Source organism: Elaeis guineensis, chromosome 9 (genome assembly GCF_000442705.2).
Source record: "Elaeis guineensis isolate ETL-2024a chromosome 9, EG11, whole genome shotgun sequence".
Taxonomy (NCBI): Eukaryota; Viridiplantae; Streptophyta; class Magnoliopsida; order Arecales; family Arecaceae; genus Elaeis; species Elaeis guineensis.
The window spans coordinates 24367733-24380348 of NC_026001.2; the positions used below are offsets into that span (position 1 = coordinate 24367733).

The following is a 12616-nucleotide window of genomic DNA, read 5'->3' on the forward strand; positions in this document are numbered from 1 at the left end:
TTCCGGGCTGACGGTCTTAATCAGGCGCGTGGAATATGACCGGCCGAGGAGACGCGTGTGGGACTGAGAACTTGGATATTAACATATTACGCGGAACACGTTGAAGAACTTACTATGATACACCCCACCCACGACCCTACACAACGTGTGACCGACGACCCCAAAATTTGTTTTGCTATCTTCCTAATTTAAGCCAGGCCTTGCTGCCATTTGCCAATGGATCTTATAGGAAGATCATGGCAGAGTTCAAATTTCCTTTAAGATAGTTCTTTAATGTCCATGTAAAATGGGAGTTCAAGTGGCTGGAGAGGTATATCGGCAAAAGAAGGATAAAGGTGTTCAAATCGGGGGCGGAGCATGATGCCTTTTTACTTCGTTTTTTTTTTTTTTGAGCTTTGTTCTTTCTCCGACCCTTATGTTCATGAAAGTAGTTTGCACCGATGTCCCAAGATCAGCAGCAATAATTATTATTAAATATCAGAATAAACATTATTATTGTTATTACCATTAGGATTTTATTGTGTATATATTCTTTTAAAATATTGAAATTTGCATGAATATATACCCTCTCAAAATTTATATTTATATGTATATTATTATAAACACTTGTTTTACATATATACTCTTTTTTTCCTTTTTTTTTTTCTTTTTCCTTGCATATGTACCAACGCCGTCCACTTTATTAAGATATTAGCACTTTAGAACTTAAATAATAGAAATATCTTTAATGGGTTGGCATTATATATATTTTATATATACACACATATATACATACATGTAGCAACGTTGCGAAGGTTTTAATATAATTTTATATATTTAAGAGGAGCGATACTTTGTGCACCACGAGCGCTGCAGCTCGCGTGCACCATCTGCAGTGATTGGCTCACATACGGTGTCGGATACAGTACGAAAAAAGAAATTTTTTTTTCATAGACCCCGTGTAGGAGCCAATCACCACGGACAGTGCGTACGAAGCTGCACCGCCTGCGGTGCACAAAGTATTTTTCTTGGGAGGATTATATGAGAAAAAAAACCGGCATGAACCCAGTTTAGCCGTTTGTATGGGCCCATTGAAGGCCCAGTAATTCTTTATATTTGACAAATAGCTGGATGGCTATTTAACGTCACACGTGGCGTTAATCAGCTGGAAAGCAGGAAGACTTGGATTTCTTTCCGGGCTGACGGTCTTAATCAGGTGCGTGGAATATGAGCGGCCGAGGAGACGTGTGTGGGACTGAGAACTTGGATATTAACATATTACGCGGAACACGTTGAAGAACTTAATATGATATACCCCACCCACGACCCTAAACAACGCGTGACCGACGACCCCAAAATTTGTTTAGATATCTTCCTAATTTAAGCCAGGCCTTGCTGCCATTTGCCAATGGATCTTATAAGAAGATCATGGCAGAGTTCAAATTTCCTTTAAGATAGTTCTTTAATGTCCATGTAAAATGGGAGTTCAAGTGGCTGGAGAGGTATATCGGCAAAAGAAGAATAAAGGTGTTCAAATCGGGGGCGGAGCATGATGCCTTTTTACTTCGTTTTTTTTTTTTTGAGCTTTGTTCTTTCTCCGACCCGGTCATTCCGTTCTTCAATATTAATTCCTTACAAAGTTCATGCTCTTCTCTAATAGCCTTAGTCAAATACACTACTTTTATATATTAATAATTGTAGGATTTTCTAAGCACTTGCTGCCAGAACCAGATCCGTAGACTTTCAAGAGCAGCTGTAGGAAGGCATGGAAATCTCACTTGGACCAAGTCTCCACTTATGCGATATTTAAGTATGGACCACGAAACCTGAGTGACGCTTTACGTACGTCTGAATGAATTCTTTGAATTAGAATTCTAAGCTGCTAAATCGTCTTTTTTTTTTTTTTGATAGAAAGCTAAATCCGCCATTTTCATCGATCCTCTTGATCTAAGAAATTCCTAGTTCATCACCCCATCCCTTCTCGGCCATGGTCACCCTTCTTCCTCTGCCTGTCATCTTCGTCTCTCTAATCGCCTCTTGTAATGGCAGCAGGAGCATTAGAAGTCCAAACAAAAGCTTCATCACATCTAGGATCACGTACTCTTTCCACACGAAAAACACCACCACCACCACGTTTCGCACACGTGTCGAGGAATCAAGTGTTCCTTCATCAAATGAGAAATTTCATATCAATCCTATAGGAGTTGCAGTTGGTTTTCTGATACCTCCTATACTATTGTTTCTGTGCTGGTTGGCTGTAAAATATTGCAGGAGGAACAAAAGCTGTAACAAAGTTGGTGACGACTCTCAGCCTACATTTTTCAGCCCAGTGATCAGGTCCATTGACCTCTCCTTCTTTGAAAAGCTCGAGCAAGGTGGCCTTCAGTTGGGGATCGTTGGTCGTGGAGGGTGCGGTGAGGTGTACAAGGCTGAGTTACGGAATGGTGAGAGAAGATTAAAGATTGCAATCAAGAGGATCATGCAACCAGCAATTGATGCAGAAGAGCTCTGTGAAAAGGAAACCAAATTCCTGAACTTTCAGATGCAGCAAATCAGATCAGAGATCCAAACAGTTGGTCAATTGGGACACCCAAATATTCTGCCTCTCTTAGTTCATGTGTCACGGCCTAATTACCACTACCTTGTCTACGAGTTCATGAAAAATGGAAGCTTGCATGATGCTCTCAAGGGTGCTTCTGATGGATTGAGAAACCTGGAATGGCCAATCCGATACAAAATCGCACTTGGTGTTGCTGCCGGCCTCGAGTACCTTCATATAATGCATAGACCACGGATAATTCACAGAGATTTGAAACCTGCAAACATATTGCTTGACAATGATCTAAATGCTCGGATCTCCGACTTTGGGCTTGCAAAATTGGTGCCAGACTCGATCAGCAGTGCAATGAGATCCAAGGTGGCAGGGACGCTAGGTTACGTTGCACCTGAATATCATCAGACGATGATGTTTACTGATAAATCTGATGTATATAGTTTTGGGGTGGTTCTAGCCGTACTGGTCACTGGCAAGTTTCCAACTGATGAATTCTTTCAGGGAACAGATGAGATGACCATTGTAGGATGGGTTAGGAATGTGATGAGGTCAGACAATCCGAGGATGGCCATAGATCGGAAGCTGCTGGGGACTGGGTTCGAGGAGCAGATGCTGCTGGTTTTGAAGATTGCTTGCTTTTGCACTTATGATGATCCAAAGGCCAGGCCAAATAGTACGGATATCCGATGTATGCTATCTCAAATCAAGCACTAAAGGTGCTTCCCATAAATTATGCCGTATAAATTATCATCTTTATCTTAATCTGGCAAGTTCTTGAAAACCAAAGGATCCTTTTTTTAAGTGATAATTTTATTGCAGTTTTTCTATGACCTAAAATAACGCACAAAATATAAAGTTAGAGAGGAACAATTGGATGAAAAAGGTAAAGCTCGATCTATGCTGGAATTGCCCTTCTTTCTGTCTTTTTTCTTTTCCTTTATTTACAGCGGAAAGGCTGTAGAATAGAAGGATCCAATTCTCTAAAAAGCAAAGAAGAGATTACTAACAAAACACCTAATGTTAGGTTAGAGATTTCGTATTTTTCCTCGGACTCTACAGTAACTAAGATGTTTTCTTTTTTTCATTACAATTAGAAAAAAAAAATTAGTAAACAGAGAAATAAATTTGCTGATTATATTGGTCCTCAAAGAGGTTTTTGACAAGGGAACTTGGAATTTATTTATTTCTAAATACTATGAAACGTTGAAGCAGCAAGTTGGTCGAAAACAGCTCTCAAGTTTTTCCCTCTGTAATAAATAGGGCTTCAGCGTATGAGTAGATGATGAATCTTCGCCTTAGAATCATTGCAGAAAATACGCCCTCTAAAGTCATGTCTGGTTTTTCTTGCGAGATTATTGCTACAAAGCTGAGAGAGCACGAAAGAATATGACCATGGCTTTTATCAGATCTTGAGTTGGGATGCCTTGTTGATGAACATTTTGTCCAAGAAAACGATAGAAGTGATGGAGTTACGAAAACTCAGATATGGTTTTTGATATAAATGATTTTAAAATTTTGTTAAAAAAGATTAATTATGTAAAAAATCTTGAACTATTTGAGAGTTTCCAATTTCATCTTAAACTTTAATTTAGTGTAATCTTATCATCCAACTTTTAAATTCATCCAATTCAGACCCAAGCTACAGATGTTCTCAGGCTGCCATGATGGAATTATCACATAATATCACCTTCTGCATCATCTCCTTCTATCACATAAGCAAGTCACATAATATTACATAAAAATTCTGTCGTAGCAACTAAGCAGGGTTCATGGCTGGGGTTTAAATTAAATAAATTTGAAAGTTGGGTGGCCTGATTGTGTTAAATTGAAGTTCAAAAGGAAATTGAAAACCTCCAAATAGTTTAAGGTTTTTTGCATAATTATATGACTTAAGCTTGTCTAAAGGCTGGGTAATTAAGGCCAAATCATCTTGGGAAATAGAGGATTGAGACATTATCAATAATTGCCCAAGTTTTGACGAGCTGGTTTACCATAGTCGACAGTCTTGTGGCCAAATTGCATCCTAACCTTTTGATAGGGATAGTTTTGTTTGCACCTTGCAAGTTCCTATTAAAATATGAATGAGTTATGACCACAAAATGGGCTGTAAGTCTGGTCAATGCTAAATTAGATGGACATTCATGCCCATCATGTGGTTGTGGGGTCTAAGCAAATTTGAGTGCCCGTGGACTAAACCATATGTACTAAGAGATTAGGATGTTGAAAGTGGTTTACCTCATATCACTATAACAAATAAAGATTATCAGCGACAAAAATTTTGATGACAAAATAATCTTCATCAACAAAAGTATACATTTAGTAATAAAAATTAGCATTCATCATGCTACAAGACTCAGCAATTTTTTTTGCAAGAAAAAATATTTTGATCATAAAATTATGTCACTAATTATCTGGCAAGAATTCTCACCATATGATTTTTTTTTTGTAATGATATTTACTATATTATGATAAAATTCAACGTTATTAATAATTTTTAAATTTCATGTCGAAATATCTTATGTCACTAAACATCTATATTTTTAGTGACTTGATTTTTACGTCACCTATTTTTATTTTTTTCAAAAATAAAAAATTATCTATAACTATGTTTCATGACCAAAATCATAGTATCATTAAATATCTGGCATCAATTCTCACTATATGACAAGAATTTTATTTATAATGTGATAAACTTTAGCATCACAAACAATTATTACATTTCATGATGAAATATCTTAGGCTACTAAATATCTATATTTTTGATAACTTAAATTTTTCATCAATATTTTTATTTTATTTTCAAAAAATTAGAATTTATCTATAACTACTTCTCATGATAAAAGTGTTAGCATTATAAAATATCTAGTGCCAATTTCCACCTTATAGAGAAAATTTTATTTTATGACATTATTGACTATATCGTGATAAACTTCAGCATCACTAATAATTTTTAAATTTTGTGATAAAATATCTTGGATCACTAAATATGTATATTTTTGGTGATTTGAATTTCATGTCATCTATTTTTATTTTATTTTTAAATATTAAAAGTTATTCATAACTACTTCTTTTGACAAAATTAATAGTACCATCAAATATCTGACACTAATTCCCATCACATAGAGGGCACCTTTTTATAACAATATTTATTATATCATGACAAAATTTAGCATCACTAATAATTAGTATATTTCATGATAAAATATCTTGGGTCGGTAACTATCTATATTTTTAATGACTTAAATTTTGCATCATCTTTTTTATTTTATTTTGAAAAGTTAGAAATTATCTATAACTACTTCTCGTGACACAAATAATAGCATCATCAAATATTTGCCGCTAATTCCTATCATATGGAAGGAACTTTTTGGTGACGCTATTCATTATATCATGATAAAATTTAATATCACGAATAATTTATAAAGTTCATGATAAAATATCTTAGATTATTAAATATCTATATTTTTTATTACTTAAATTTTACATCACATTTACTTGTTTCATTTTCAAAAGTTAGAACTTATGTATAATTACTTTTTCTAATAAAAGTAATAGTGTCACCAAATATTTGGTGCCAATTTCCACCATATGAAGGAAAATATTTTGTAACACTATTTACTATATTGTGATAAAATTTAGTGTCACTAATAATTTATAAATATCATGGCCAAATATCTTGGCTCACTAAACATCTATTCTTTGGATGACTTGAATTTTGTGTCACCCATCTTCTTTTATTTTCAAAAGTTAGAATATATCTATAATTGCTTCTCGTGACAAAAATAATAGCATCATCAAATATCTAGCACCAATTCCATGGAGGGAACTTTTTAGTGATGATACTTACTACACCGTGATAAAATTTAGTGTTACTAACAATTTGTAAATTTCATAACAGAATATCTTGGATCACTAAATATGTCTATATTTTTTGTAAATTGAATATCTTATTATCTATTCATATTATATTTTTAAAAATTAGAATTTATCTATAACTACTTTTCATGATAAAAATAATAGCATCAATAAATATCTAGCACCAATTTTTATTAGAGGTGCAAATAGGTTGGGTCAGAAAGGATAATGAGTGATCCCGACCTGACCTGATTCTTTGATAGGATCTTAATATTGGATCCAAACCCAACCTAATATTTGATCAGCTGCAAATTGGTCAGGTAAAGTAGATGGTGTAGGATGGATCGAGCTAGGTAGACAAGATGGTTCGGGTCAGGCGAGAAACTCATCATGTAATTAAATATTCTAAAATAATTTAACTTTAAAAGGAGGGATTTAGATTAAGGTTCTATCAGATTAGATTTAAGGTGAGGCATACTATTATTTGCACTTGATTTGAACCCACTTTAGGTACTTTATTACGAGCACACAACCATCCCAGGGTTTAAACTGGTCGAATCAGGTATTCGATGGCCAAAGTAGTCAACATCAAATTTATTGATCCTATTGACATTTTGTAGGGATCTGGTACCTCTCCGATACTAGCACGGACTGATGTCTTGTGCAGAATCTAGATGTTAATCTAAAAAATCTGAGAAAAGACAAGAAGAACGTGCAAATCTGATTGGATCGTGGATGAGAAAATGAAAAAGAGTAAGAGAGAGATGGCGGCTAGGGTTTCAGGAGAAAAAGCTTTGTGTTTTATTCTCTCTACCTTGGTATTATAATAACTTGTATATATATCAATACAATAGATTTAACGACCCGAGCCCAAAAAACTTTCTAGGTTAATCCAATACCTGAAAGCACTCATCGAGTCCATTCTTATATGTTCTCATCTCTTGGACTTGATCCCCAATCCAAACCCTTGGTTAGCCCCTTAAGACCTATCAAACTAGGCTTAAATCCCTAGGATCAAAATCCAATCCTAGACCCATGCAAAAATCCTGTGTAGCTCTGCCTATGCAATTGAGCTGGCTTAATCTGAGATTGAGTCGACACAAATTGAGACTGAGCCGACTCAAATTGAGACTGAGCCGACTCACCTGCATACTGTGCTAAAATTTTTGAGATGCTATCTTTTGTTTGGCATGCTCTTTACGATTTGGTTGATCCACTCTCAGTCTGAATCAACCCAATATTCTGAATCTGCTATTTCTCTACAGTGTTCAGCCCTGACTTTGGTTCTTTGCTCTAGTTTGTGTTCTTAGATATTCGGAGCCTCAACCAAACCCTTTGAAGTCCTCATCGCCTAAACCTTGAGCCCGTGGAGAGCTATGCACTGCCTCCACTCTAGAACCACTCCTGTCCTAGCTCTAAGACCCAAACCCGATCCTAGCCTCCCAGAGTCAACACCGTGACTTCTGTTGTGGCCTTCTAAGGCTTGGAAGCACTGTACCAACTCTTACAATCTCCACTTTACTATGTCCAAGCTTTGGCACATCTGGCAATGTCCTCCTACACAATCTCATTGTTGATGCACATCCTGACAGCCCCTTGTGCGAACCTCTTTGCCTCCACTAAACCTCTTCAGCTGCTGAGCTTCCTTTGAGGTCTTTGGGATGACTACCTCCATCGTTAAAGACCTTGACTTGCTCCTTTGCACTAACTTGGAGTTTATTGTAGGCACCCTTTTGCTTGATAATTGCATCAACTATTGTCTTGGACTTCTCTGGAGAAACCGTAGTGTTCCTAAACCGGCACTCGCTACAACTGATGCACCTGACATGGTCTCCTCATAGCCATGCCTCTCTATCTGCACACTCTGCTCCACCTAACTTTGTGCAGCTCTTGTGCTGGTGTTGGGATATTGCTCTTCCTCTTGTACCTCCCTGCTCTAAACACATACCAAAACTCTCTCCACCTGTGAAGCCACCTCCGTCTAATGCTCCACCTGAATCCGAAGTCTCCCTGATGCTACAAAAGCTGACTCTGTACCTGAGTCCTCTGAGGCCAACCATCCAATGCTGTCTTGTTGGGCCTGTTGCTGTACCTCGAACACCATTGCTATCCCTTCGGACTCTCTGCACTCCGTGGATCCCTTCGAAGCCATCTCGGATACACCACACCTCACGAGCTCCTTCGAAACCACTAAGAGCTCATCCGACTCTTCACTTTCAGTGACTGAACCAATGGAATCCAAGCTGTTCCTTTCCCCTCCCTTCTTTCAAAGCGGGCACTCCTGTTTAAAATGTCTTGCTACACCACACTTATAGTACTTCCTAACCTCCTTGCTACCATCCTTTTGAGACTGTCTCCACCCCATCTGCTCATCCTTTTTCTTCCCTTTCCTAGGCCCCTCAAACACTGTAGTGTTAGATGTGTGCCCTAGATGCCAGATCGGCCGACACATTCCTGTACAGATCTAAGGGCAAATTTATAATTTTGACTATAAATGAATAAAAGGGTTATTCTTCTATCACATTGTATACATTGTGTCTGTGATACATCCTTTGAGTTAGTGGGAATGTAAATTCATATTTTCAAGAGTTGAAAATTTAAGGCATGAATTTACATAACTAACTCATAAACAGCTCCTGACCATAGGATCATCACGAGGATGGTGATCGATCTAGAAGGGCTGGTGTACGATCGCTTCCTTAGGGTAGATGTGTCTTGAGTCTACGGTGTGGAGACATCGGAGCGAGAGTACAGGTATTCATTGAGAATGAGAGTACTGAGCGTGACCACCTCGAGCAGTCATAAGGAAGTCTACCTTCTCATCGATGACTAGCTCGATGCTGCAGTTGTGTGTCTTGTTCTTTGACCTGAGGTGCATCGACAGTTCACCTTGAGTGTGTTATAGTTTGACTACACCATAACTCGATCTCCTAGTCATTCGAAATTCTGAGGTGTATGTTGGCTGTAGCATATTCATTGTAGAAACTAGGTCGCATTAAGATGGGATCTATCAACCTCAGTAGATGAGAGGAGTAGTCCTATAATAATTGAAAGATCGAGTCCTTAAGCCCATGACCATGGTAGAGTAAAATAATGGAAAAGAGTTTTCTATTAAGGTTCCACATCGGACTCAGATCGATCGATTGACTCATATGACTGATGTTGGGTTTGACGAGTTCACCTTAACCCTAATTCAGTCGGAACTCATGATAGAGGAACTCAATCACACGGTAGTTGCACCGAGAGGTTCGTCTTCAGTTCTGATGGATTGCCACCATATATTGCTAGGTGTCACTGGTGGATTTTGGGAGTAATTAGAATGATCTTGATGATCGATCATTCTAATTGTCTGAATCAGAAGAGTTCTGGTCCATCGAAAGGAGTTTCGATGATGTCGATGATGAGATCACGACATATCTCATTACCATATGGAATTGAACCTAACTGGGTCACACAAACAAGGGTTAGGGTCTGGATGTCATCAATTGGGCTAACCCAATTGATTTGGATAAGATCCAATTAGGTTCAAGGAAATCATACTAGCACTCGATTGAGCCTAACTTTCTCCTCGTATAATCTTTTCTGTCTCTACTGAGGTAAATATGATTTAACTCATCCAGAGAACCTTAGAAAGATTTCTCTCAGTCTAAATGAAGCTTGTCCAGCTTAGAAAAGGCTTGTCTTAATTTATGAGATGAATTTAAGACAACACCTGCTAATTTCTAGCACCTTTCAATTTTATTTTAGGACATCTGTCAAAAGTTGACATATGGGTCTTAAACTGAAGAGGGCTCATTGGAAAATTTTTGTGGAGTGTCTACATGCCTAAACCCAATCAAATTGGGTGCCATAATTAGATTATGGCATGAGTCCAGTTGGATTTAAGTGGGCGCCCCAAATGGATAAGAACCAAAGAGTCCTGATAAACTTGGACTCTTTGGTGCTACCTTGATTGAGCTTATCCATTGTTGGTGCCAACTTAGGAGAGAGGGTGGGGGTTCTTATCTGATGTGATCAGATGACATCACTCCATCAATCAAAATTTTTTCAAAATTTATTGAAATTTTTTGATTGATTGAATGATGTGGCACTACGCAGCATACAGGGTCTATATAAACCCTGCTGTGCCTAAGGTTTCGTGGAAAAAATTATTTTATGCACAAAACCCAATAGCAACTACCCCCTACCCTCTTCTCCATATCCTCCCTACTCTCCTTCCTCCCCTCTTCATGTCCAAAAAGTTGGACATCCATCTGGTAGAGATCCAAGGCGTGGTGATGCCTGGAACAGAAGGCTGCAGAACATCTTCAACAGGCTGCTGCTCCAACTTCAGAAGGAGTTCTGAAGTACCTTCAAATTAGATAAAGATCTAATTTTTGGAGCATAGATTCGCAAGGAGAAGATGTTGTAGATCCTACCTGAGTGGATACCAGTAGAGGCCAGGTGCTTGAGTGGCTACATCAGAACCTTAGGCTATGCAGAGATCATCTACAGGGTAATCAGATTACCCTTGAGGTACTTCTTCTTTCATCATAGTTTTAGTTTCAATTTTAGATTTTAAATATCAGATAATAAAATTAGATCTAGAGAATTAGATTTGAAATATATAGGATAATTTTTTTTAAATTATTCCGCTCCAGATTTGATGAAATCTGGAAGATCCTATGCGGAGAAAATATTTCATCCTCCCTTCAAGTGGTATCAGAGCCAGGTTGTTGGCTCTATTTCAGATCTATTTTAGATCTAATTTTAATTTTAATTTATCTGATATTAAATAATTTCATATGTCATATTAGATAAGATAGAATCTAAAATAAAAATATTTAAAATTAAATCTAAGAAGATCTAACATGTATAAGATGCATTACTAGACTAGGATTAATTGAATCCATGAATAGTCTTAAGTTTTATATTTTAATGAGATTAAAATATAAATTAAATATAATTTATTCTCTATTTTTTTGATATTATAATTGTTATAATTAGATCAAAAAATAAAAAATAAAATTTTAATTATTTCATAAAATTGATCTGTTGCATGCCTAGACTAGTTGTAGAATTATTCTAGTAACTTGTCTAGAATAGTTTTTATTTTGAATAGTTTAATTTAAATTTTATTTTTTAGATATTACATGTGATGTATCAGATCTGAATGCATGTTAATTAGATTGATTTTTGATACATGAGATGTATGCAAAGTATGTATTAGTTAGATCTTAAATTGTATATGTGATATGTTAATTTAGATCTAACTAATTTTGTAGTTAAATTTATATTTCTGATTAAGGTGTTTCTCATGGCCGTCCGGTCATAAGAACAAAGTAGGATTTTAAGACCCTCTCTTCTCATTCAATGGGGTGTTCATATGACGTGTAGGGGTGCCACGCGTTCATCCTTAATTAGAAATCAAAACTTACTTTTCTGCAAAACTCTAGATCTTGAAATCCTATGATTTATTTTACATACTTTGTTTAAGAACCCAAACTTAATTAATGAATTAAGCTTATAAAATTAAGTTAGGTCTAAAATTGAGAACTTCAGATCTAAGATATTTTCATAAAATTGGGTTTGGGCTTGGGTAGCTCAATTAGGTCTAGCAGTTGATCAAACCGAATCAAGAGTTGGCTAGGTGGGATCATGAAAGCTAATAATTGACCAGCCTAATAGGATTAAGTCTGGGTCAAGGTCGAATCACATTTAGATGTGACTCAATCAAGTTAAGACCTAATTTGGCTCAGTGGTTAGAGCCTGGATTGTAGGCTAACCCAATTAGTTCTGGTTTGACAATTTGGTGTCTAAGATAAGTTGGGCAAATGCGATCGATTGGTTTTTAATTGGGAGCTACTCGACTCGAATGCGTTCTTGTCGAGTTAATGGCATATCCCTCCCACCGATCTCACTTACCTGACTATATGTGTCGACTCAGTTCTGATTAGAGGTGGCTAACAATTCGAGCTAACCCATGCCACTAGGTTAGTCATAATTGTTATGACTATGTCAAGTCAAGTTTAATAAGACCTAAATAAATCTTTCTAAGAAAATATTAAGTCTAGGTCTTCCACCATTGTGGATGTGCGGGTCCTTCCCGGGGTTGATTGTTCTCGGCTGGTTACAGTGGCTCAGTTACACCGGGAAGATGCAACTATGTTCATTAGGCATTAGATGCTACGGATTAGAGGAGGGGTTGGGCTCAATATTTCGGATACGGTGAGGGACCCAATCAGAAAT

At 36.9% G+C, this 12616-nt stretch overlaps 1 protein-coding gene across 1 annotated transcript; it reads left to right on the plus strand.

Moving 5' to 3' along the window:
* The first annotated feature begins 1021 nt into the window (after positions 1-1021).
* LOC105031933 (leucine-rich repeat receptor-like serine/threonine/tyrosine-protein kinase SOBIR1) lies at positions 1022-3295 on the plus strand. The gene has a single exon (XM_010906232.4). It carries the CDS (start codon positions 1967-1969, stop codon positions 3245-3247), a length of 1281 nt encoding a protein of 426 aa, XP_010904534.1. The 5' UTR covers positions 1022-1966; the 3' UTR covers positions 3248-3295.
* The last annotated feature ends 9321 nt before the right edge of the window (positions 3296-12616 follow it).